Source organism: Nycticebus coucang, chromosome 8 (genome assembly GCF_027406575.1).
Source record: "Nycticebus coucang isolate mNycCou1 chromosome 8, mNycCou1.pri, whole genome shotgun sequence".
Taxonomy (NCBI): domain Eukaryota; kingdom Metazoa; phylum Chordata; class Mammalia; order Primates; family Lorisidae; genus Nycticebus; species Nycticebus coucang.
This window is the reverse complement of record NC_069787.1, coordinates 7991739-8019135: the sequence shown is the minus strand read 5'-3', so window position 1 is coordinate 8019135 and position 27397 is coordinate 7991739. Positions and strand designations below refer to the sequence as shown.

At 42.7% G+C, this 27397-nt stretch overlaps 2 protein-coding genes across 4 annotated transcripts in view; one reads left to right on the top strand and one right to left on the bottom strand.

The window, feature by feature from the left end:
* Window positions 1-27397, top strand: part of ATG7 (autophagy related 7) — a 273640-nt gene that overhangs the window by 213759 nt on the left and 32484 nt on the right. The gene's annotated exons all lie outside the window — the stretch shown is intronic.
* LOC128592323 (dolichyl-diphosphooligosaccharide--protein glycosyltransferase subunit 4-like) lies at window positions 16179-16366 on the bottom strand. Its single transcript, XM_053600239.1, has one exon. It carries the CDS (start codon window positions 16364-16366, stop codon window positions 16217-16219), a length of 150 nt encoding a protein of 49 aa, XP_053456214.1. The 3' UTR covers window positions 16179-16216.

Genomic DNA, 27397 nt, shown 5'->3' with positions numbered 1-27397 from the left:
AGCCAGTATTAAGAGCTAGTGAACTCTGAGGACTGATTATGGTTTCAATCGATATTCAACTGTAGAACTGGGGCAGAAAAAAATTCAAGAAACCCTCAGGTGTGTACTTGCTCCAGAGGCAGCAATGCCCTTGAAAGGTATGGTAGTGGTAAGGGCATGATGAGATTGAGGTTTCTCAGGCTGCCAGCTGATGGCTCACCTCAGTTCCGTTTCCACAGGTCAAGTTTGACTCTTAATTATGAAGACACCAAATCTTAGTTTTGTCAGAGTACTCAGAATTGACATATGTGAGCTTCCTAGAGAAAAAATGAACTGTGATGGGATCATTTCATTAGATCCTTCGGTCAACACTCTACATGAAAAGCCAAGTGACTTGCTGGTCATGGATCAGAGCAACTGGATGATCTTAACCACCACTGTGCCCTTTCACTGTACAGAGGACTGCCAGAAGAGGTAATGATTGGATAAATACAGTAGCAGGAAGCTGAACTCCTATTTCACACCATTTACAAAAATTACCATGGATTAAAATTCTGACGTAAGAGCTAAGACTACAAAACCCTTAGAATAAAATACAGGGGTAAATCTTCTTAATCTAGATTAGGTAATGATTTTTTGGATATGACACCACAAGTAACAAAGGAAAGAGGATAATAGATTAATTGGACATCATCATCAGAATTAAAGCTTTTGTTCTTTAAAGGATATCAAGAAAGTGAAAAGACAATGAGAAAAAATATTTGCAAATTATATATCCAAAAAGGATATTAAAGATATATGAAGAACTTTTGGGGGGGGGCACCAGTTGCTCAGTTGGTAGGGCACCAGCACCATATACTGAGGGTGGTGGGTTCAAACCTGGCCCCCACCAAACGGCAACAAAAAAACAGCTGGGCGTTGTGGCGGGCACCTGTAGTCCCAGCTACTCAGGAGAGGCAAGAGAATCGCCTAAGCCCAGGTGTTGGAGGTTGCTGTGAGCTGTGACACCAGGGTACTCTATGAGGGTGATAAAGTGAGACTCTGTCTCTACCAAAAAAAAAAAAAAAAAGTACATGAAGAACTTTTATAACTTATTAATCAAAAGACAGCCCAGTTAAAAAATGGGCAAAAGATTTGAATAGACTTTTTTCCAAAAAAAAAAAAAACACGAATGGCCAATAGTCAAATGGAAAGATGTACCTCCTTAGTTATTGGAGAAATACAAATCAAAACTACAGTGAGATACCAAACTGTAGAATTTCCTTCAGCCTGGCATTTGAAATTGTGCTGGCTTACTTTAGAAGTGGATATTGGCTGCCCTTGCCTGCTCTTAGAGTGGCTTGCCTTGAGTCTTTATGAGAACTATACTTCAAATTTTTAATATGCATTCTATGGCTTAGCCCCATAGCTCAGTGGTTAGGGAGCCAGCCACATGCACCGGGGCTGGTGAGTTTGAACCCTGCCAGGGCCTGCTAAACAATAATGATAACATTAACAACACCACCACCACCACCACCAATAGCCAGGCCTTGTGGTGGGCGCCTGTAGTCCCAGCTACTTGGGAGTCTGAGGCAAGAGGATTGCTTGAGCCCAAGAGTTTGAGGTTGCTGTGAGTTGCGATGCCATGGCACTCTACCAAGGGTGACATAATGAGATTCTGTCTCTTAAAAAAAAAAATTCTAAGTGCTTAATAGTTTAGGAAATTGACTCAATGGCCTGGTATTATAGAGAATAGGAGTGATTTCTTTTACTTTTTATTGCTATATTTTAGATTTTACAAACCATAGAAATGCACTGATATAACTTAAATTTCTATCTCAAAATCCAAACTTTTCTTTTGTGCTTGTTTCTATCCTCCCTTCGTAACCACCCATGTGGTAATACTGGGAATGCATCATTTCTTGCATATCTCAGGGAATTTATTTCTACTATTTTTTTTTACGTGCGCGTATGAACCATACTCAGTTTGATCACTGAGTTTATTCACGAAAGTTTAGGACTTACCGTGTTCACAGCTGCAAGCTGATTGCCACTAAGTTTTATGAGGGGAAAGATTTTTGTCTGGTTTATTCTCTGTGCCAACCTGTGCATTCAACAAATACTCTTGGAATGAATAGGTGCTCAGCAGGTGTTGGGGAAAAATAAATCTCTGGTCAAGGTATCACTTTCTACATACAGTACTATGCTGACAAAACCACATTCTTTGGAACACCCTCTTCTGGTAACACATTCTTCCTTCCGACTCACTGGACACTAGCGATAGGTGTGTTGGTGCAGCAGTTAAATCGCCTCGATTAGCATTTGGCTGTTCCTTCAATTCATTATCTACCATTTACATATTATGTTTAACTCTCAGTTTGCATTGTTCTACTACAGTGAGCCAATCTCTCTCATTACCTACCTGATTTCCCCAATTTCCTTCATCTTGGAAGCTTTAAGCCTCTAACTTTAAGAATGTCTGTGTGCTCGTGTGTATACCTTTGGGGCTAGGAAAAAGGAAATCATTTTTTTTTTAATTTTTTAGATTTATCTTTATCTCCTTTTTATTCTCAGCCTTGTTTCATTTATTTTAAAGCTGTGATATTTGGTGCTTACATGTTCAGGATAGTAATATCTTTCTGTTGACTTTTTATCATCACATAAGGCCTCTACTTATCTCTCATAATACATTTTATTTTAACATACTTATCTATCATTAATATAACCACAAAATTTTGCTTTTAGTTCTTGTTTACACAGTATAATTTACTTAAATCACTTTTGATCTTTCTCTCTATATTGGAATTCTACTTCTTGCAAAGAGCATATAGTTGTATTTCTCATAAACAACACATAACTGCACCTAGTTTTTTAAAAATCCACTCTGATAGGGGCCAGGCATGGTGTCTCACACCTATGATCTAGGAGGCTGAGGTGAGTGGATTGCTTCAGCTCAAGAGTTTGAAACCAGCCTAAGCAAGAACAAGACCCTGTCTCTAAAAATAGCCAGGTGCTGTGGCAGGCACCTGTAGTCTCAGCACTTGGGAGGCTGAGGCAAGAAGATTGCTTGAGCCCAAGAGTTTGAGGTTGCTGTGAGTTATAACAGGACTCTACCAAGGGCGACAAAGTGAGGCTCTCTAAAAAACAAAAACAAAACACTCTGACCGTCTTTGTCTTTTAATTAGCTTTTTTACTTCACTTACGTTTAATGTATTTGTTGGTAGAGGTAGGTTTAACTGTCTTATTTGTTCTCTATTTATCCACTCTGGTTTTCTTCCTTTGTTACTTTTTCTCTCTTTAACTTGTCAGTAGACTTTATATCAGTATCCTTCTGGAGGTGTTCTTTTGTAGAATCTTTTTTCTTCTTTTTTTTTTTTTTTTTTTTTTTGATCACCCTTGGTACAGTGCCTTGGCGTTACAGCTCACAGCAACCTCCAGCTCTTGGGCTTAGGCGATTCTCTTGCCTCAGCCTCCCCAGTAGCTGGGACTAAGGCACCCACCACAATGCCCAGCTACTTTGTTGTTGTTGTTGCAGTTTGGCCTGGGCCGGGTTCGAACCTGCCACCCTCCGTATATGGGGCCAGCGCCCTACCTACTGAGCCACAGACACCGCCTCTTTCATAGACTCTTGTATCAGCTTATTTGCCTTTGAACTTGAAGAATATTGCACAGTACATTCATTATATTAAATATCCATAATAGATGCTCCTATCTATTATTTATAGAACAGTTCTCTGTAAGAAATTAAGAATTCTTTTAAGGTTTTTTTGAATTTTGCTTTATTTTTTCTTTTGTCTGAGAGCATCTTCACTTTCCTTTTTAAAGGGCATTCTCCATGGGTAAGTTGACTTCTTTTTATTTCAGACCTTTTAAAGATTCTATTGTGTTGTCTTTTGACTTGTGCCATTTTTCTTGAGAAGTCAACATTCACTCCTGTTTTCTTGAAAGTATTGTGTCTTCTTTTCAGTGGCTGCTTTTAAGATTTTTCTCCTTCGTTTTTCATCAGTTTGGCTAAGATGTACCTACATTTGGTTTTATCTTTTTATTTTTATTTTTTCCTTTATTTATTTATTTATTTATTAGCTACTCTTCCCAGAAAAGCATTCTTTCCTTTTATCTTCCCTGAAGACCATTGAGCTTCTTAAACCTGTTGAGTAGGTATGTTTCCTCAGATTGGGAAAATTATTTGCTGTTACTTTTTCAAATAATGGCTTTCTTTTGCATTGTCTCTTTTTACCCCTTAGGGAAGATTAATTACATGTACCTTAGATATTTGACCTGTCTCAAATCTATATTATATTCTGTTGGGGGCTTGGGATTTGTTCCCCACCATCCTGAGACGGTGTTTTTTGTTCGTTTGTCACCCAGGCTAGAGTTCAGTGGCACAATCACAAAATCAGAGTTTACTATAGCCTCAAACTCCTGAGCTCAAGGAATCCTCTTGTGCCGTCTCCTAAATAGCTGGGACTACGTATGTGTGCCACCATACCCAGTTAATTTTTCTGGGTTATTTTTTTTTTTTTTTGAGACAAGGTCTCCCAGTGTATTGCCCAGGCTAGTCTCAAAGTCTTGGCCCCAAGTGATCCTCCTGCCTTGACCTCCCAAAGTTCTATAATTATAGATGTGAGCCACTGCACCTGGCCTGTTTTTGGTTTTCTATTTTTCTTTCTCCCTGCGCTTTATTTTTGTAGTTAGTATTGATCTGTCTACTGGGTCAATACTCCTATCTGCTGTTGTATTTAATCTGCTGAGTTCTTTTTTTTTTTTTTTTTTTTTTGTAGAGCAAGAGTCTCACTTTATGGCCCTCGGTAGAGTGCTGTGGCCTCACACAGCTTACAGCAACCTCCAACTCCTGGGCTTAAGCGATTCTCTTGCCTCAGCCTCCCGAGTAGCTGGGACTACAGGCGCCCACCACAACGCCCGGCTATTTTTTGGTTGCAGTTTGGCCGGGGCCGGGTTTGAACCCACCACGCTCGGTATATGGGGCCGGCGCCCTACAGACTGAGCCACAGGCGCCGCCCTAATCTGCTGAGTTCTTAGTCACCCATCCAGTTTAGTTTTAGAAATCATTTTTGGAAGTTCTGAAAAAAATTCTGAATTTTTTTTCCAGAAATTCTAATTCTCAGTTGACATATTACATCTCTTTATCCAGTTTATCTTTTTCTCTTTTTAAATATTTTAATCACGTTATTTTGAAGTCTTTGACTGCTAAATCAAATCTGGATCACCTCTCCTCTGTGTATCATCAGTTTCATCTAATTATTGGTCACTTTTCACAGTTTTTGGAATATTTAATAACTTTATTGCATATTAGACATTGTAAATGATAGATTATAAAGACTGGTTTGTGTTACTTTTTTTCCTCCCTATTTTCTGATATATGGATTAATGTTTAGTGTTCTACAGGGTATTTAATTTTGTTCTGATAGCTAAATTATTATCACTTTGTTTCTCTTAAGAGCCGGTTTAGGCTTATTGATGAAGTTCTGTTTCTCAGTTCGCCTTACTTACAAAGCCGTCGTCAGTAATCTTGTGGAGGCCTTTCTAGAGTGATAACTAAAAGTGTTGTGTGTTCACCTGTGCCTTCTATTCTAACTTGACCTCAATCCAACAGCTCCCCCGGAACATTTAGTATCTGGCATCTCTGCTGAAATTCAGCTTTCAGCTTCCCGGAAGGTACTTTTTCCCAGGCTTCAGTATCTCACCCTTCACTCTGCAGCCCATGGGATTAGCCCAGAGCCCAGGGCAACCCTGTGCAGATTTCTGGTTCTTTCCCTGTTCACCTATAATATCTGCTACCTTCTTCCCAAATCATAGGCTCGTGAGCAGCATTGAAATCTGATTTCTGCTTTATTCCTCTATCCAAATGCTGTTCCTGGCTTGCGTTCTTGTGTTGGTTTCTCTCTGAGCCTGGTCGCAAGTTACTTTGTTCCATTTTTCTTGTTGCTTATGGCAGGAAAGTAAATGTGATACCAGTTTGCTATCTTAGTTTTAGTTACATTTCTTTAGATTCTCATTTTAAAAGGCAAAATGTATGGATTATTTTGACTTTTGTTTCGAGTTTATTTCCCGGTAATTTTGTTATTCAGTAATATCTCCCAACATGTGGACCTTGAGTACCTTTACCATTTACAGAGAAAACTATTGTCTGTCTTTCAGCAGCATTTCTGTTAACATATGAGTGTTTTGATCAGCCTGTTCAGCTTTGGTTCTCTCTCTATTAAGAGATAGCTTCTCTGATAATCCCTTGGTTTGAAATTTGTCTGATGTAGAGAATCTGCTCTGGCTTAACCCTATTTTCCTGACGAGCACAGTTCTAGCAACAGTGTATCTTGGCAGAGCTCGTCTGCTGTCCTGGGTGACTCCTGAAATGGCAGCCAGTGATGTTTAATTCCTTTGCCCTTACGTTTTACCTCCTGTTAAAATTCAGCCACTTGAGGGGCAGAATAGCACAGTAGGCTGTATCGGTCATTCACACGTCTGTGAGAACTGGTGTTAGTAACAGAAGGGGTCACTCCTCGGTGTCGGAGGCAGTGAACAGGCCCATACAAGGTGGGACAGGGTATCTAAAATGAGGGACGGTAAACGTAAGCCTGATCATTATTTTAATCCTCCCCTGGGAGTTCGGCTCCTTCAGTTTTATGTCTTTCTTGAAGAAGTTCCTAGTACAGTGTAGTAAATGCTACAATAAGGAAACAAAGCCTAAAATGATGCCAGTAGGCTCGATCATATCAAGTAAGAGCTACACTGATAAAGGTGACTGGCAGAACAGAAATCGGTAATGGTTGTTTCTTTATGGGAGGAATCTTGGGTGGCTGATGGTTAGGGACAGGAAAGAAGGGAGGCTTTGTATATTCTTTTTTTTTTTTTTTTCTTTGAATCTTAAACCATGTAAACATGTTACTTGAACAATAACAACAACAACAACAAAAAAGACTAAGCATATGCATTTACTTTTGATCCCGCCTGAAACTTCCTAAAATGATAGTAAAGATAAGTATATTTTTAAAACTCTTAAGGGCAATGAGAATAGGCAAGAAAACAATAGCAACAAAAAGTTTGGAGTCTCAAAAGATAGATAAGAAAATTAAATTGTTGGGTGGCGCCTGTGGCTCAAGGAGTAGGGCGCCGGTCCCATATGCCAGAGGTGGCCGGTTCATATCCAGCCCCTGGCAAAAATCACAAAAAAAAAAAAAAGAAAATTAAATTGTTAACCAACTAGTAGAGAAATCAGTGTTTCTTTCTATTTTTTTTTTTAATTTTTTATTGTTAGGGATTCATTGAGGGTACAATAAGCCAAGTTACACTGATTGCAATTGTTAGGTAAAGTCCCTCTTGCAATCATGTCTTGCCCCCATAAAGTGTGACACATACCAAGGCTCCAACCCCTCCCTCCATCCCTCTTTCTGCTTCCCCCCCATAACCTTAATTGTCATTAATTGTCCTCATATCAAAATTGAGTACCTAGGATTCATGCTTCTCCATTCTTGTGATGCTTTACTAAGAATAATGTCTTCCACGTGCATCCAGATTAATACGAAGGATGTAAAGTCTCCATTTTTTTAAATAGCTGGATAGTATTCCATGGTATACATATACCACAGCTTGTTAATCCATTCCTGGGTTGGTGGGCATTTAGGCTGTTTCCACATTTTGGCGATTGTAAATTGAGCTGCAATAAACAGTCTAGTACAAGTGTCCTTATGATAAAAGGATTTCTTTGCTTCTGGGTAGATGCCCAGTAATGGGATTGCAGGATCAAATGGGAGGTCTAGGTTGAGTGCTTTGAGGTTTCTCCATACTTCCTTCCAGAAAGGTTGTACTAGTTTGCAGTCCCACCAGCAGTGTAAAAGTGTTCCCTTCTCTCCACATCCACGCCAGCATCTGCAGTTTTGAGATTTTGTGATGTGGGCCATTCTCACTGGGGTTAGATGATATCTCAGGGTTGTTTTGATTTGCATTTCTCTAATATATAGAGATGATGAACATTTTTTCATGTGTTAGCCATTCGTCTGTCGTCTTTAGAGAAAGTTCTATTCATGTCTCTTGCTCATTGATATAAGGGATTGTTGGCTTTTTTCATGTGGATTAATTTGAGTTCTCTATAGATCCTAGTTATCAAGCTTTTGTCTGATTGAAAATATGCAAATATCCTTTCCCATTGTGTAGGTTGTCTCTTTGCTTTGGTTATTGTCTCCTTAGCTGTACAGAAGCTTTTCAGTTTAATGAAGTCCCATTTGTTTATTTTTGTTGTTGTTGCAATTGCCATGGCAGTCTTCTTCATGAAGTCTTTCCCCAGGCCAATATCTTCCAGTGTTTTTCCTATGCTTTCTTGGAGGATTTTTATTGTTTCATGCCTTAAATTTAAGTCCTTTATCCATTTTGAATCAGTTTTTGTGAGTGGGGAAAGGTGAGAAATCAGTGTTTCTTACAGAGCACCCTGAAGCCTTGGGAATTGGGAGCCACCTGAATATGGGAGGTAAATACAAGGCTTAACCAGCAGAGTTGATGGAAGTTCTTAAGAAGCAATTAGATCCCCAGCTCCCCGCTTTAGATTTGCACAATAGGATAACTGCCCTCCACTATTCCACTAAGGAAAGTGAAGTTTACTTTCTAGACTAGAGCACACCAACGAATGTTTGCATACCAGTACACTAAGACCCAATAACATAGGCCATGGGATCAGATACCTTCCAGGCAGGAGAGTGGATGGTCCTTCTTCAGGGACTCTGACCAGCCCCAGAGAGAAATCATCAGGGGCCCTCTGGCAAGATATTCAGCCAGATGGTCCTACAGTGAAGCCTACCGTGGACTTCAGACAGCTTTCGAGTACTTCTCCTTAAGTAGGAGCAGAAACCAAGTATTATCAGATGTCTAATTCGAAAGAGACTAAACTAAATTTGAAGAAAAAGACAATGCAGGAAGATCTAAATTATATATACTCCAAAAAATTCCACTATCATTTATCTTCTCAGTAATAACATGGCATATGCATCTGTTTTATCTCTCAGTAACAAAATGCTATGAAATGATATTCATTACCATATTTTGCTGTGTATAACGTGTACTTTTTTGCCCAGATTTTTGGGGGATAAATAAGGATGTACATTACATGTAGGGAGCACTAACTCCATATCTATTTCTTTTATTTATATTTATACATTAAAGATGTAACTCTAGACAGCAGTAATGACACCTATATGCAAAATAATACCCTGGAATATGGTAATCACACTGTCCACCTCCCCAGCTGCAGGAGACCCCAGTCCCCCTGCCAGTCATGCCTGGCACCACCGCTGCCATCTTGGAAATGGGCGAGCTGCCAATGGTGATGTGACAGTGTGAGGATCTTGGCGAAGGGAGGGCGGAAGTGGCTGTGTTGTGGCACCTTCCTCCCTCACGAGAGGTGCTGAGAGCAGAGCCAACCGCTGCAGAGAAGCCGAGCGTGAGCCCAAGCAGCAGGTGAGAGTGGTCTGGGCAACCTGAGAGCCAGCCTCTCCAAACTGCCCACATCCTCTCATTTCCTTTTCCTACCATGTCCATCGGTGGGAACGTGGCCAGGGCTGCTCTGCTGAGCACCTCGGTGGGCTTATTTCCTAGGAAGCTTGTATGAGGCCAGGGTGCCTGGCCCTGCCTGCCCCAGGCTCCAGACAGCAGATCCCTGCCCTTTTTGGGCTGCCTTGTCTGTCACGCAGCTGGCCCCATTCTGAGCCTGCTGGGATGTGATGCTGTGGAGGAATATCCTTATCTAGGGCAGGGGTCCTCAAACTGCGGCCCGCGGGCCACATGAGGCGGTATGATTGTATTCGTTCCCGTTTTGTTTTTTTTACTTCAAAATAAGATATGTGCAGTGTGCATAGGAATTTGTTCATAGTTTTTTTTTTTTTTTTTAAACTTTAGTCCGGCCCTCCAACGGTCTGAGGGACAGTGAATTGGCCCCCTGTTTAAAAAGTTTGAGGACGCCTGATCTAGGGTCTGGTAAACCTGGGTTCTAAGACCTGTTTCTACTAGTATTTTGCTGTTGTGACCTTGGACCTCAGTTCTGATGCAATTTCTGACTGCAAGGGTACCAGGCAGTGAAGCAAGAAAGCTCAATGGCACCTGAGCCCATAGATTGTAATTTTGAGCCTATGACTTGTCCAAACCCCCCAAGGTGTTGAGTTGGTATAATTTCTCAAACTTGCCAATCAGAAGAACCATTACGATGCTTGGTAATGGAACAGATGCCTAGGTCTTTCTCCTAGAGAGCTGGTTCGGTATATTTGAGTGTAGTTCAGGAATCTCATTTTAACTAGTCCCCCCACCCTGGGTGATTAGTAGGATTGGCAAGTTTAGGAAGAGCTGGTGTCACTCATTCTGATGTTACTAAGTGCCCAAGGTCTGGATGGCTCAAGGAATTCACAGTCTAGTCACTAAACAGAAATGTAAAAGCAGAGCCCTTCACTGAGGTGTCCTCAGGGAAGGCTTCCTCCTCAGTGCGTGTCTGGGACCAGCTGCACTAGAGATGAGGAGGGCTGGAAAGGGCAGGGATCTACCGTCAGGAGCCCAGAGCAGGCAGGGCTGGCCCCAGCCCCTCACACCAGCTTCCCAGGAAATATACCCACCGGGGCTCTCAGCAGAGCAGCCATTTTCCCACAGACATGGGTGGTAACAGGAAGCAAGAGGATATGTGGGATGAGGACGGACCAGGAAGGGACACTTTAGGGAGGTCAGACGCTCAGGTCATCTCGGCCGCTCTCACTTGCTACCTGGGCGCTCTCCTGGCTTCTCTGCAGTGGCCAGCTCTGCCTCATGCTCCTTATGAGAGAACGAGGTGACACTGCACAACCACTTCTACCTTCCTTTAAAAATTAAAACAAAAGGCCTTTCACAAAATGGTGCTGAAAGCGAAGAAGGAAGCTCCTCCCCCTCCCAAAACTGAAGCCAGAACAAAGGCTTTGAAGGCCAAGAAGGCAGTGCTAACAGGCATCCACAGCTGTGGAAAAAAGGGGATCCGTATATCACCCACCTTCCAGTTAGTTCTGGAGGCAGCTCAGATAGCCTCGGAAGAGCACCCCAGGAGAAACAAGCTTGCCCACCGTGCTATCATCAAGTTCTCCCTGACCACTGAGCCTGCCATGGAGAAGACAGAAGGTAGCACACTCAAGTTCATCATGGGTGTCAAGGCCAACAAGCACCAGGCCCAACAGGCTGTGAAGAAGCCCCAAGACGCTGATGATCAGGCCTGACGGAGAGAGGGCGTGGGCTCAGCTGGCTCCTGAGGACAGTGCTTTGAAGAAGCTCCATGACACTGATGATCAGGCCTGATGGAGAGGGGGCGTGGGCTCAGCTGGCTCCTGAGGACAGTGCTTTGAAGAAGCTCCATGACACTGATGATCAGGCCTGATGGAGAGGGGGCGTGGGCTCAGCTGGCTACTGAGGACAGTGCTTTGAAGAAGCTCCATGACACTGATGATCAGGCCTGATGGAGAGGGGGCGTGGGCTCAGCTGGCTCCTGAGGACAGTGGTTTGAAGAACCCCCAAGATGCTGATGATCAGGCCTGACGGAGAGGGGGCGTGGGCTTAGCTGGCTCCTGAGGACAGTGCTTTGAAGAAGCCCCAAGACGCTGATGATCAGGCCTGATGGAGAGGGGGCGTGGGCTCAGCTGGCTCCTGAGGACAGTGCTTTGGATGTTGCCAACAGAATTTGGATCATCTAACCTGAGTCTATCTGGCTAATTCTAAATATATATCTTTTCCCCATTAAAGAAAGAAATTAAAACAAAAGGTTATTTTTCCTGAAAGTTTGCACCAAAAATGTGTATACCAGAGCATGTATAAGATGATTTAAAAGTATAGTTACCAATTAAAAATGTAAAGTTTAGTAGAAGGTTTGGATAGTTAAATTTAGAAAGTCATCCAGAAGCTAAGCAAAAGGACAAAGAAATGAAGAGCAGGGGAGAAAATATGAGCAAATTAGTGGATCAGGCGAGGAGCACAATACCCAAATAATAGGGTTTTCAGGGCAAAAAAGAGAAAACAGATCAGAAAAAAGAAAAAGAAATTACCCCGAGTTGAGAGTAACAAGTGTCTAGAGGAGTCTACCAACTGCCGGGAACAGTGGATGAAATGGACCAAGACCAAGGGTCATCATAGTGAATTTCAGAACAGTGGGAACAAAAATGACCTTCACGATAAAGGGGGGGAAAGTCATGAACAAGCAAAAGGCAGAATTGTTTTGGACTTCTCAGTAATGACACTGGAATCTGGAAATCATTGTTCCAATGATTTCAAGCCATGAAGGAAAATTATTTCTAACCTACAATTCTGTATTCAGCCAAGCCATTAATTGAACATAGAAGTAAAATAAGGATATTTTCAGATTTACGTGATCTCAGAAAATATACCTGCTACTCACTATATTCAAATCAACAAAGGATGAACTTCAGAGAAGCAAGAATAAACCAGGAAAGGAAAGACATGAAATATGGGAAATGGGGGATCCCACACTGGAGAGATTCAAGGAGTCCTCACGATTCTAGTGATGGGGAACCCGGGGTTAGCACTTGGGTCTGAAGCACTGAGGGCAGCCAGAGCAGACGGGGCCAGGTCAGGAGGCTCCAGGGCAGAGTTTGTTAAGAAGATGACGTTGTTGAATACCTAATGTGTCTGAACGTGTATTTAGGTTTATACAATTGGCAGAGAGTTTGGGATGAAAGCATTGATAAGTACACAGAAACATAGTAAAAGTAATAATAATAAAAAAAAATTAACTCCAGGGGGAAAAATGTACAGGAAAGAAAAAGTAATCCTAGTGTATTACATAGCTCACCTAAACATAGCAATTAGATGGTCATAGTAATGTCAACAGTGGGTATTGATCTAACCAAAATTGTAACATAATTATGTTGAAATGATGAAAAGACAGGAAGGTAAGGGTTTGCTGGTGTGAGGGTGAGGGGGACAGAGAAGTGCGAGAGCTAAATGCCCATGTACCAAACAAAAATGGGAATCATGCCTACCCCACCCCAAAACCAAGAAGTCAAGAGGTAACAATATAGACACGTTGTTTTAACATGCGGAGGTAAACACTTTAAAAGTGCCAAGCTAATAGCTGGGCACCTGTAGTGCCAGGTGCGAGGCTACTTGGGAGGCTTCTTGGAGGCCGAGGCAAGAGGATCTTTGGAGCCCAAGAGTTTAATGTTGCTGTGAGCTGTGATGATGCCATGACCCCTTACCCAGAGCAACAGAGTGAGATTCTGTCTCAAAAAAAAAAAAAAAAAAAAAAAAAGTACTAAGTTGGGTCTCTATGGAGCATTGAAGGTGGGAGCCTGCTGTTTTTCCTAACAAGCTTTGGAACTATTTGACTTTTTAAAACTATGTTCATATTTAACTTTAATCAAATGAAAACTTTTTTAAAATAACAGAATTTTTAAAAAGTAATATGAGAATGGGCAGTGTGGGATTTTTAACGGTGAGTAGGAGTTCTGCGTGCCTAGGAAACAGAAGGAGGTGCTCGCAGAGGAGGAGGACTAGCAGGCAGCACGCCGAGTAGAGCTGGCTCTAAGGAAGCTCAAGGTGTGGGGACAGTCACACTGAGCTGTGCCTCCTTCTCCCTTTGATGTGTATATTTAGAATTTAAGACATGGACCTTTTGTACTGATAAAATTATAACCTGCTACTATATTTCATTATTGTTCGAAACTAGCATTATCCTTTGATTTCAAAGAGAGGGAAATGAGCTGTCAGTGAAATGACCTTTGCAGTAAAGTTTCGGAAAAGGCAGCGTCCTTTACAAGTCCTTACGTTAGACTTCAGCAGAGTTTTCTTCACCACTACTCTCAGCACTCGAGAGTCCTTGGAAAGTCAGTTGACCCCACAGGAAATGGAAACTTTGCCAAGAAATAGAGAAATTCAGGTATCTAAGGTCTCCAAACCCTAGACTCAAAAAAGAAAAAGGGACTTAGGCTCAGCACCTGTAGCTCAAGCGACTAAGGCATCAGCCACATACACCGGAGCTGGCGGGTTCAAATCCAGCCTGGGCCTGCCAAACAACAGTGACAACTATAACCAAAAATAGCTGGGCCTTGTGGAGGGCACCTGTAGTCCCAGCTACTTGGGAGGCTGAGGCAAGAGAATCACTTGAGCCCAGGAGTTGGAGGTTGCTGTGAGCTGTGATGTCATGGCACTCTACCCAGGGCAACAGCTTGAGGCTCTGTCTCAAAAAAAAAAAAAAAAAAAAAAGGACTTAGCAGACATTTGTGTTCCCTTCAGGCAGTGGATGTAAGTTTTGGCAGGCGCTTCGGTGGCTAAGTGCTAGTTATAGGTCTTTTGCAGCCTTGTCACTTCCAGCTGCCATCTGGAGACATTCAGAGAGCTGGAAGGTATCTGGTGTAGTGGTAAAATCTGGGGTTGCCTACTGGCTCTACCATCTTTGTGACTTAAGCAAAGTCACTTAACCCCCTTGGGGGAAAGATGGGGTCAATCATAATCACAGGGGGAGTATAGGTATTAGGTAAAATAATGTATATGGAATGCTTTGTGAATAGAAAATTCCTTTACAAATCTTGATTTAAGTTGGTGACTTTCCATATGTTTTGATTTGCTCTCTCTATAAATGTCCCTTTTCTCTCTGGTATATTTATTACAATTCAGTCCATGTTGGTTTCTGTATAATTAAGGTCAAGGCTAAGGTACTATGACAGAGAGACCCCAAAATATAGTGGTTCAGACATGATATAATTTTTTTTTTCTCTTTCATAGAACAGTCCACAGCTCTGCCATCCAGTATGGTAGCCACTGGGCACATATGGCCGTTTAAATAATTAAAATCAAATTAAATTATAAACTGAGTTCTTCAGTTGCACTGGCTGCATTTCGGTGCTCAGTGGTTACTTGGTTAGAGGCTACTGTATGAGAAAGCACAGACAGAACGTTTTCATCACCACACAAAGTGCTGTTGGGCCACCCTGATCTGGAGGAGTGGTCCAGCACTGCATGGCTGTGCTTTACGAGGTCATCCACAGGCCTGCGTTTCTAAATGTTATTCGGCCATTCCTTAGGTAAGCATTCAGAGCAGTTTTTTGAGTCATGGCCCGCTTTGGCAGTGTGACAAAATCTGTGGACCACTTCACAGAGTAATGTTTTTAAACGTATAAGGTAAAACACATAGAGTTACACAGGAAATTAATTATGTTAAAATTCAATTATTATGGTTGAATCTTCTGGGTTCCCTGGATATAAGATCATACGTCAACCAGGAGCAATAGAGTGACCTCTCCTTCCCCATTTGGATACCCTGGATTTCCTTCTCTGGCCTGATTCCTCTAGCCAGGACTCCAGTGCTTCATTGAATAGTGGGGAAGCGTAGCTGGTTCTAGGTCCAGTTGAAGCAGTAATGCTTTCAGTTTCTCCTCATTTAGTATGATATAGGCTATGGGTTTATCATATATTGCCTTTATAATTTTGAGGTATGTCCCATCTATACCAATTTTGTTAAGCATTCTTAACATAAAAGGGTGCTGAATTTGCCAAATGTTTTTCTGCATCAATTTAAAGGATCATGTGATCTTTGTTTCTACATCTGTGTATGTGGTGAATTACATGTATACATTTGCGTGTCTTGAGCCATCCTTGCATCACTGGGACAAAGCCCACTTGGTCGTGATGAAAAAAAATTTTTTTGATGTGCCGCAGAATTTGGTTTGCTATGATTTTGTTGACAATTTTCGTATCTATATTCATGAACGATATTGATCTGTCGTCCCTTTTCCTGGCTTTGGTGTCAAGGTGATATTGGCTTCATAGACCAAGCTAGGGAAGATTCCTTCCTTCTCAATGTACGGAATAATTTCTGCAGTACAGGTACAAGTTGTTCTTTTTAGATTTGGTAAAATTTGGGTATAAAACGCTCTGGCCCAGGGCTTGTTGTTATTATTATTATTATTATTATTAAATCATAGCTATGTACATTAATGCAATCATGGGGTATAATGTGCTGGTTTTATATACCATTTTTTTTAATCTATATATTTTTGTATTGGGGTGACGGGGTAGAAAAAAAAGCAGCCCCTACACTGGGCCCTATTCAGTGGCAGCTTCTTGTTCCATAGGGTTAAGGAAGACTTTGAGGGAATAAAGTTGTTTGGAAAAACCCAGGTGTAGTTGCTTTGTATGTCGTGATGGGTAGAAGGGACGAAGTGAAGTGTGAAGGCCCCTCACACCCACCATCTTGCCTCAGACTATGTCCTGGAACCCTGGGGCGGAGAAAGCACCACTTTCATTCCTGCTTCTTGGGATTGTTGACGGCCACGTAGTCATAGAGAACAACAAGAAAAAAGAGCGACACGCCCAGCATGTTGGCCAAGATGGCCAGCTGCACGTCCGTGATCACCCTGGTCAACTCTGCTGGGATCCCTTTATATACCATTTGGAATATTTTCATCAAACTGGTTAACATAGCCTTCACCGCATTTTCCTAGTTATTGGGTTCCTGTGACCACATCTGTGGTGCATTTTAGGGTTAGGGTTAAGGTTTATATGTACACACGCTGGTCACAGCAAGCAGATAAAATGCCCTCTTCGTTTCACAAACTATTCTCCACTGGAAAAGATGAAACATTTTTTCCCCCTGTTGCCTCCTGTTGCAGATGTCATGTTAATGAGTTCGAAGTACCCATTAGTGCAAGTTTATGAGTGTAGAGATTCTTACAGTATTTCAAGATGATGTTTTGTGTTTCCATAGTATCAATTGTATTTTCTCCTTTTTCATTTTTTAATTGAGCTTAGTAGAGTCCTTTCTTTTCTGTTTCTGATTAATCTGGCAAGAGGTTTGTCTATTTTGCTTATCTTTTCAAAGAACCAACTTTTTGCCCCAAAGATTCAACCACGAAACTCATGGAATTGATAAATAAATGCAGTAAAATCTCAGGTTACAAAATCAGTGTCTCTAACTCAGTAGCTTTCTAACCTTACGCCAACAACACTCAAGCTAAGAATCAGATCAAAAATGCAATATCTTGCACAGTAGCAACAACCCCCCAAAACCTAGGAAAATATTTAATGAAGGAGGAAAAAGAGCCCTATTGGGACGACTATGAAACCCCGAGGAAGGAAATTCAGAGGATGTAAACAGATGGAAAACACATCCTGCTCATGGATCGGCAGGTACCAATTGCTAAAGTGCCCGTATTACCCAAAGTGATTTACCAAATCGGCACATTCGCCTTTAAAATACCAACACCATTTTTCATAGATCTAGAAAAAATAATTCTACACTTTGTATGGAAGCAGAAAAAACCCTGAATAGCCGATGCAATCTTATATAATAAGAACAAAATGGGAGACATCACTTTACCAGACTTCAAGCTATACCACAAGGCTATAGTAACCAAAACAGCATGGTACTGGCACAAAAAGAGACAGACCTATGGATTAGGACTGAGAACCTAGAGATGAAACCCACCCTCATATGCTCATGTGATTTTTGATGAAGCAGATAAAAACATATCCTGGGCAAAAGAATCCCTATTGAATAAATAGTGCTAGGAAAACTAGACAGCTACGTGTAAAAGCCTGAAATAAGATCCTTACTTTTTTACCAGTTATTAAAACTAATTCATAGTGGATAAAAAACTTAAACATAAGACATGAAACCATAAGAATTCTACAGGAAAATGTTGAAAAACTCTTATAGACATTGGTGTAGGCAAAGAATTTGTGAAGAAGACCCCAAAAGTTATTACACCACCAACAAAAAATAAACAAATGGGACTTGATCAAATTAAAAGATTTCTGTACAGCCAAGGACACAATCAAGAGAGTCAGTAGACGCCCTATAGAATGGGAGGAAATATCTGTATGCTGTCTATCTGATGAACTCAAGCAAATCAGCATGAAAAAAAAATCAAACAACCTGATTAAAAAATGAGCAAAAGACACGAACAGAAACTTTTCAAATGAAGATAGTCTAATAGCTAACAAACACATGAAAAAATGCTCAACATCTCTAATCCTCAGGGAAGTGCAAGTGAAAACCACAACTCCAGTGAGAATGGCTGTCATCAAAAGTCAAAACAGCAAGTGCTGGGGTGGATATGGAAAGAAAGGAGCATACATACAATGGACTGCAAACTAGTACAACTTCTGTGGGAAAGTAAAATGGCGATCCCTCAAAGAACTAAATGTAGACCTATTATTGGATCCCACTACTAGATATCTGCCCTAAAGAAAGACATCTGTGCCTGTGTAATACTCATAAATTCTTTTAGAAAAGGAAAAAGTAAATAAATTCTCAACCGGGCACTGTGGTTCATGCCTATAATCCTAGCATTCTGGGAAGCCGAGGCTGGTGGGTTGCTCAAGACCAGCTTGAGCAAGATCGAGACCCCTTTTCTAAAAACAAAAAAATATATATAGTTAGATGTTGTGGTGGGCACCTGTAGTCCCAGTTACTTGGGAGGCTGAGGCAAGAGGATCTCTTGAGCCCAAGGGTTTGAGGTTGCTGTGAGCTGTGACGCCACGGCACTCTACCGAGGGTGACAAAGTGAAATTTCATCTCAAAAAGTAATAAAAATAAATTTAAAAACAGTAAATTCTCAAAAGGAAATAGAATTATGGAAATATTTTTTTAATCTCAAATTTGTGACATAGTAATGTGTGCTTTATTAATACTTCAAATAATCTAGTGGCAATTCTAAGGTAATTCCATAAGAAGTATATCTGTAATTTCTGTTGGTGACAGAGTCATGGATACTGCTGATACTACAGTGGTTTATTCCCTCCTTTATAACTGAAGGAAATACTAAACTTCAGATAGAGGTTAATAAAAATAAAGTTATAGCTTTTTCCCATCCAAGTTTCTAGACCATTGAATTATGTTCATGGACCCCTTGGGTTTAGGAAGCCCTGCTGGGTGTTGTCAAGCCAGCTCAGCAATTCCAAGTCTATCAGATGCAGAAAGCAAGGAAGAGAGCAAGTGGGGGACAGGCGTCCTCCCTTTAAAGGGCTCTTCTGGGAAGTTGGAGGACAGGCGTCTCCCCTTTAAAGGGCTCCTCTGGGAAGTTGGAGGACAGGCGTCCTCCCTTTAAAGGACTCTTCTGGGAAGTTGCCCAAGGCCACGGCCCACATAGCTAGTTGCCTGGCCACATGGAGTGTCAGGCACTCTGGGAAATGTAGTCCCCAACTGGGCAGCCTCTTACCTTGCTGCTAAAACAAAAAAACAAAACTGGGGAAATTCTAACAGTAAAGAGGAAAAGGGGAGAATAGCTATTAGGATAAATAGCAGTGCCCGTCACAGCTTGGATCATCACTGTGGAATTGAACAAAAAATGTATTTAAAAATATGCAACTGTGTGGGGCGGCGCCTGTGGCTCAAGGAGTAGGGCGCCGGTCCCATATGCCGGAGGTGGTGGGTTCAAACCCAGCCCCGGCCAAAAAAAAAAAAAATATGCAACTGTGGCTGAGTGGACGGGGTGCCAGCCCCATATACCAAGGGTTGTGGGTTTGAACCCAGCCCGGGCCAAAGTGCAACAACAAAAAAAAATAGCCGGGCGTTGTGGCGGGCGCCTATAGTCCCAGCTACTCTGGAGGCTGAGGCAAGAGAATCGCCTAAGGCCAAGGATTTGGAGGTTGCTGTGAGCTGTGACGCCATAGCACTTTACGAGGGTTAATAATTGAGACTCTGTCTCAAAAAAAAAAACATATTTTCTCTGTGGTACTTTGTATATCTTCAGGTCTAGGACAGATATCAGCAGGAAGTTTCTCACTCTTCTTAGCTGTGGGCAGGCCCCCAGGATGGTGCCAGTTCCTGAGGCACGTGACGCCTGAGGGATAGAGCGAATTTTGAACTAATATTGCCCTATTCTTTGCCTATGCCTATAGTTTCTGGCAACGTTGTCAGTATAGAGCCAACGTTTTCATAACGAGTGTTTGTTCTTCACTTAAAACAAACTTCGTATGCCATGATCTGCATTTACGGATCTAATAACAAATAAAGTCTCTGCTCCCATTGCTGATGACCATATTCTGTGTGCAAGAGAGCCATCCAAACAAACATATTCCTTGAGCAAATGCCCTTCAAAGTTTAAAATAACAACACATACACCTCCCTACCCCCACCCAATCATACAGGCCTTTAACTTTTCAAAGAGCTTTAAGTATACCTTAACTCTTATTTTATTAAAGCACCCAGGTCAAGGGTTAGTTTTTTTCTTTCCAAGTTAGTTAAATAAACACGCCCCACAGCTTTTTGCTTATAAACGTGGAGTTTGGAAAGCAGTACTAAGAGGCCAGCTTGGTTGGCTGCTGCTGGCAGGAGGGAAGCAGACCTGTTCCAAACCCAGATAGGACTTAAGGGCCAGACCAGCCTTTGCCATGAGCATTTGTCTAAACCCAGAGAGAGATTTTTCCTGATACAACAGGAACGTTCAGTGTCTTTGTCTTTGAAGTACCATATTGTGGGCTCCTGAGGGGCAGCCACCAAGGTCCCTGTAGCCCCCACAAAACCTGGTGCAACTCCTTTTTCATAGGCATAAACATTTTTGCTAAAAATATTTCTATTTGATGAGCATTTGTAATGGCCTTTTAAGTAAGTGATGTTTTAAAGTTTGCTGAATTAAGGGTGATTTTTTTAGTTACTCTCGGGGTCACAGTTGTTTTTTAGTTTGTTTTTTGGCCACCCCTCCTCCACTCCAGCTCTAATTTTAAAATGTGATTCACTAGGAAAATATGATTCTGTTAATTGAATTCATTTGAGAGCCAACTTTTCAGGAACCTGTTTCTGCCAAGTGAGATCCCCTTGTAAGGGCACCATTTGATGCCAGTGCTCCAGTATCCCCTGACTCAGTTGCTCCCACGGTGGTTCAGAGATGTCTTCCCATGAATCAGACAGCCAGCATCCCATACTTGGGAGGATTATCTACTGTGTCTTGTGATTCCGCCCAGGATCCTGATAGTGATCTTGGACAGATGATATAAATAGACTCGGATTTGCCAATGGCTATTTTTATAATGGAAGCTTTCGAAGTTGATTTCTTTGACCCCAGAAGGGTTTCTTCCCTCTAGTGCTCTCTGTTTTCCTCCCCTGCAGGGAGATCCTTTCTGCCTTCTGTCTTCTGCCCCTCCCCCAACCAGCTGGTGTCTGTAGAAATTAGAAGGAAAGGTACGTGCCTGACACAGAGTTGCCTGAAATCATATATCTTCACCCCCTTTCAGGATCATCTTTCTCCCATCGGTGTCCAGGAATGGCACTTTCCCCGCCCACCAGGCCATGGAGTCCAGGGGCCAGCTGCCTGGTTTGAAATAGATCCCCACTAGGTCTTATGCAGAGCAACTCCCCGCATTCATACTTGAACCTACATTTTATACTATTACCTCTTGTTTATGTCTGTAAGCACACCCCTGCCCCAAGTTAAAAAAAAAAAGTCTTAAGTAGCATTGTTGCTGCTAAACCAAAGGGCCTCCCTGAGCCCTGCTGTTCTTCTCCCTCCACCCCCAGTGACACGGACACTGGGTTGCCTGGTCAGGCCTTCTGGGAGGATGTCCAGTCCCACCCATCTCCAAAGCCACCTACTCTCCTCCCTGCCCATGCCCACCGGGATAAGTCTGCTACCAGGAGAGGCTTGCTTTGGAGGGCTGCCCCCTTACCCCGTTTTCATATTGAAAACAGCAAACTCTCAACATGACACAAAAATTAATTCTGCTCTTCTTTTTTACATAGTGTTTTTAAGTAAGGTTGTTTTTGGCAGTCAGACTTCTAGGCTTGTGGATAGAATTGATAGAGTGAAGTGTAAGTGTTTAAAATGGTTAGCATCCCCGGATAATTTGCTGCCATCTCTGGCTTCACGCACCCAGTGGCTTGGAGCATCTCCTTAACTTCACAGCTGACCTGCCCGTCCAAGCTTCCACCCAGCCTGAGGGTGAGAGCCTTTCTCACTTCCTGGACCAAATACTAGAAGCAAGGGACTGTTTTCAGTCTCAGAGTTCCACTCCAGGGTCAAGGACCCGGGAGCTTCGTGCTGCACCCTGACCAAGGGGACCATGAAGCAGGCCACCAGTAAAGTACATCTGTTCTCTGAGCTTTGGTTCTGCCCTTACCCAGCATTAATGTGTTATCTCAGAGTAACTATGAAGACCAAATGAAGTAAGACATCAATACCAGTACTTGAAATGCTTTATGAAAGGTAGAGAGCATAAAAACAAAAGAATAAAAATAGTAGCTGTCATTGTATGAGCATCTGCCATGAATGAAAGCACCGTGTTGGCTCGGTGCCCAGAGCTCAGTGAGTAGGGCGCCAGCCACATGCACCGAGACTGGCAGGTTCAAGCCCGACCCAGGCCTGCTAAACAACGACAACTGCAACCAAAAAAATAGCCGGGCGTTGTGGTGGGTCCCTGTAGTCCCAGCTACTCGGGAGGCTGAGCCAAGAGAATCGCTTAAGCCCAAGAGTCTGAGGTTGCTGTGAGCTTGACGCCATGGCCCTCTACTGAGGGTGACATAGTGAGACTCTGTCCAAAAAAAAAAAAAAAAAGGCACTGTGTTGAGTATTTCACATGAACTATCTCATCTAATCCTGATATCTCTTTAAATATTAGTGTTTGTAAGTAGGGAAAAGTCAAGCTCAAAAAGATGAAATAATTGGCCCAGGATCACACACCTGGAGAAAGTGGACGATGGGCCCTGTTCTTCAAAGGGCATAAATATAGTCAAGATTTGAGTGGAGGCTGGGCATGGTGGCACACACCTGTAATCCCAGCACGCTGGGAAGCCAAGGCAGAAAGGTCACCTGAGTCCAGGAATTTGAAGCTATGGTGAGCTGTGATCATGCCACTGCACTCTAGCTTGGATAATAGTGAGACTCTGTCCTTATTAATTAAAAAAAAAAAAAGATTTGGGTCCGGCCAATGTGACTTTTAGGCCCATGCTCTCATCTATAAAGCAGACTCTTCCCCTCCCATTTCAGTATTTTCAAGAGAAGAATAATTAACTTTGGAGATGGGTTTTTTTTTTTATTTTGAGACAGAGTCTCACTTTGTCGCTCTTGGTAGAGTGCCATGGTGTCATAGCTTACAGCAACCTCCAGCCCTTGGGCTTAGGTAATTCTCTTGCCTCAGCCTCCCAAGTAGCTGGGACTACAGGTGCCCACCACAACACCCAGCTATTTCTTTTGTTGCAGTTTGGCTGGGGCTGGGTTTGAACCCCCCACCCTCAATTTATGGAGCCGGGGCCCTACTCACTGAGCCACAGGCGCTACCCGAGATGGGCTTTAAGCAGTTCATTTTCTTGGGATACCTATCTGACCTGTGTTCAGGGCAATAGCCATTTCCTGTGGTCAGATCTTAGATAACATTGGTGATTTTCCTGCTGGAAAAGGGAGACATGAAACGTGGCTGCCTATTCCAGGAAACGCAGCCCACTCTCGTTACCCACAGTGAACTGCCCTCTACACTGCCTACATTAGCCAACTGGACATGATTCTGTCAAGTAAGCCACCAGCTGTTCAGATGACTCAGGTTCAGAAAGTTGTCCCTGCATTTCTGTTTCTGTTGTTGACAGTGGCCTGATACACGTAGGGCACGGCCATCAAGAGCCTTCGGGCACATGTGAGTTAAGCCCGTGGGTTAGCACTTTGCTACCCACAAGGAGAAGTAAAAATAAAAGGCTTGGTCCCTATGAAGAACCACAGTCCCCTTGAAAAAAACAGGACAGCACTGTGACTAATTATCATGCTTCTGTGTCACGGTGCAGGATTAAGTGCACCAACAAAGAGAACAGAGAGGTTAATGTGGGCTTTGGGCTGTATGAGAGAGAAGAATTTGATCAGGTTGCTGGCGTATCGCAGGAGAATGGGAAGAAAGAAAAGAATGTTTTAAACAAGAAAAACAGTCAAGTATATCTGGTCTAGGTTTTAAAACACTTTGTTCCTGAGAAGATTTACTATAGATTAAATTTTAGCTTTAATTCATGAAAAGCCATGTGGTAAAATGTGCCACTCTTCAGTGTGGTAGTGTCCTGAGAGGGGCCTGCAGTCCTACTCAAGCTGTCTTGATGTTCAGTCACGGGGAGAGGAACAACATTGGGGGGGGGGGGGTGGCGACGTCACACACACGTGCGGAGACTCCCAGAACTGTCCACATATGCAGAAGGCAAGTCAGTTTTACCCTGTGTGAATTTTTAAAATAATTATTTTTGTAAGTGTGTACAATGGGCCCTTTCCCTCAAAGAGCATGTGTACAATTTAATGAGGGATAAAACAGTAAATTTCTTATTGGACTAAGGCAAAGTTCTCTTGTCTAGACCACAAGAGAAGTTGACAAAAGAATGCATTGGTGGCTTGAAGCCAGCATAGGATGCTGCTGGTTGCAAGAAGCCTCAACTGTTTTGATGGGCAGGTAGACCGTGTGGCAAAATCATAGAGTGTGGAAGGGCAGGATGAAGGCAGGAAGTGTCTCGGGGGCCCCTCACGTTCCCTCCCCCATCAACATGGCACACAGTTCCGAAGCGAAGGTTTGTTGAGCACCCACTCTGTGCCAGCCATTCTGTTAGGTTCTGGGGGCTCTGAGATGAGATGAATACTTCCCTAGCTAACCAAAGAAGACAAACTGAGAGGAATTAAGCATACAAAAAGAAGCTCATCATCATATGTCCTTGGGGAATTGCAAATAACAGCAGTGAGACACCTCTGCACAGCTGTTAGAGTGGCCGAAATCCAAAACGCTGACCCCAGATGCTGGCGAGGAGGTGGAGCAGCGGGAGCTCCTGTTCATCGCTGGGGGGATGCAGAGTGGTGCAGCGCGTGGGAAGGCAGCCGGCAGTTGCTTATGCAACTGTATACACTCTTAGCTTGCAACCTGGACATTGTGCTCCTTGGAATTTATTCAAATCAATTTATCTAATATCTACATAAAGACCTGCACTTGATATTTCTAGCAGCCTTCTTCATAATTGGGAAAACTTGGAAGCGACCAAGATTTCCTTCAGTAGGTGAGTGGATAAACAAACTGCGGCGCATCCAGACAATAAAATACTGTTGCATAATAAAAAGAAATGAGCAGCCAGGCCTGGTGGCTCGTGCCTGGAATCCTGACGGTTTGGGAGACTCAGGTGGGTGGATCACCTGATCGGTCCCTGTCCTTAAGGATCTCTCTGGTCCAGGTGACAGGGGACAGGCTGAGATAAAGGACATCCAGATTAAGGAGGGAGTTCCTGGCCCTCGGGGCTTTTGAGAGGAAGAGGCACCTCTCAAGTGTGGCCACAAAGAGAAAGAAAGGGGAAGAACATTCCAAGCTACAGAAATGACATATGTAAGGGCCCAAAGAGGAGAGTAGAAAAAAACATCTGTGACCTGGAAGCCGCACAGCAGAGCTGGATCAGGCGGTGAGTCCAAGGCACAGGCCAGCTCCAGGTCCAGGTCATGAAAGGCTTTGCCAGCTGCGTGACGATACTGCACATTGAGAGCCACGCAGGGAAGAGGAGAGTTTTGAACATGCTTCAGAAAGGTGGCTGCCCATGGAGGACAGATAGGAGATAATCAGGCTGGCTCCAGGAGTCCAGGTCAGAGAAGGCAGGGGCCTGAGAAGAGCAGGTGGGAGGAAGCAGAGGAGTCCGAGCCCTATTGAGAAGGTAGAATCTGCAGCCCTAGAGATTGGTTGGATGGTGGTGGATGGGGGAGAGAAGGGCGGACTGTGGTGCTTTCTTCAGATGACACTGCGTATTTGAGGGGAGCGTTCACAAAGAGAAGGACAAATTATTGGCAGAGGAAGAATTGGAAAAGTGAAATAAGGCTTTAGAAGATTGATTAGAACCCTGCTGTGAGGATATTAAGTGCCAAGTTTGAGACTTTGTATTGAAAACCTGTATTGAAAACCCTGGGCAGGCACAATCTCATTGCAAATCACCCTTTGTTAACTGCTCTTTCTTTGCTACATGAGACTTCAACCAGAACCTGGAATATGGATGGACATCTGGGGATTGTTAGATTCTAAAAGAAACATTTGACACCCTTTGCATTCCCTGAGTGGTCCATGCTCAAACCGACAGTTGGGGCTTATGGAAGCACAGAGAAAAACTTGATATGAGCTGAAAAGCCAGTGTAGCTAATTAAGAGAATAACTTTCATTGAATTTTAACAAGTATTTCTTAAAGTATTGAATTTAAATGGTAAGGTAAACAGTAGAATCAATCTTAATCTCTCTTGGCCCAACATTTCTCAGCAGGCAAATGAAGAGAAAAGACCTGTTGATCTCAGACTTCCCTTCCAGCTCTGTAATTCCAATCTAATAAAATTTTTCATCAAGATTTTTTAAAGCCCCACTCATATAAATAAATAGACTACAGCACTGTCCTTTATTGAGCGTCAAACTTTTTTTATCCCAAATTTTAATTTTGATACTTCAACTTGCCAGAGTTCCCAGAGTGCAAATCCCCTGGCCAGTAAGCTATTATTATTTGAAAATACTATAGCCTCTGAAGCTCTGACCTTATCCTAAAAACATTTTTTAAACCAGCAGAAGAAATAAAGTTCAATGTTTATAGCCATGAGTTTCCTGATACTAAGAAAAACTAACAGCTATCTGATGCCGTGGAAGGAACTCAGATACTATTATAATCCTCATTTATAATGATGAGGAAATAAATAGATGAAGGTAATTATTTCAGATCCTGTGTTTCCTCAGCAGAATAGTTCTGGTTAGTGCATCTTACTCAAACTTTGCTCTGATGCTGTTCTTAGAATTGACTTGAGAACTAGAATGTCTGAAGGGCCACTGTCTTCCTTGTGTTTATTCACTCAGTAAACAAGTGGAGATGATACATCCCTTTCCCCCTGTTTTGAGGGATATTTTGAAGAGTAAAGAGCTATAATCCCCATAAAGCTTTTGGCTTACAGCTTGGCAGTACTTGCTAACCCAGTGGCTGTTTTGGCTGCTAATAATAGCTGCTTTGAGGCCAGGAGTCAAGACCAGCCTGGGTTCTATAGTGAGACCCTGCATGGCGGCACAGGCCTGTAGTCCCAGCTACTCAGGAGGCTGAGGTGGGAGGATCACTTGAGCCCAGACGTTCAAGGCTGCAGTGAGCTATGATTGCACCACTGCACTTCAGCCTGGGAGACACCAAGGCCATGTTTCTAAAATAATAATAATTATTATTATAATGGTTCCTGTGCCAGGCACTATACCACATGGGCTGGGGACATAGGGATGTGAAGACACTGTTGGCCCAGGAGGATCTCACAGACAGCAGAGGAAAAGGTCCAAAGCAGACAGCAAGCACGTGGTGAGGCAGAGCTTCTGTGTGTACACTACACACTTCTGAGCTCGCCCTTGACCTCGCAGCAGGTCTTTGTCATGTGGTCATAGACCTTGTCTGTGGATCTGGGCGTTGGCTTGTCAGTAACCAACACTGTTTGGGAAGTGATTTTTTTTTCCTCCTCTTAAAAACATCAGTGTTTAGTAGTAATAATAA

Bases quoted from the DNA above. Each gene is read 5' to 3' on its own strand.
- LOC128592323 (XM_053600239.1), bottom strand. From the start codon at position 16,366: ATGGTATATAAAGGGATCCCAGCAGAGTTGACCAGGGTGATCACGGAC.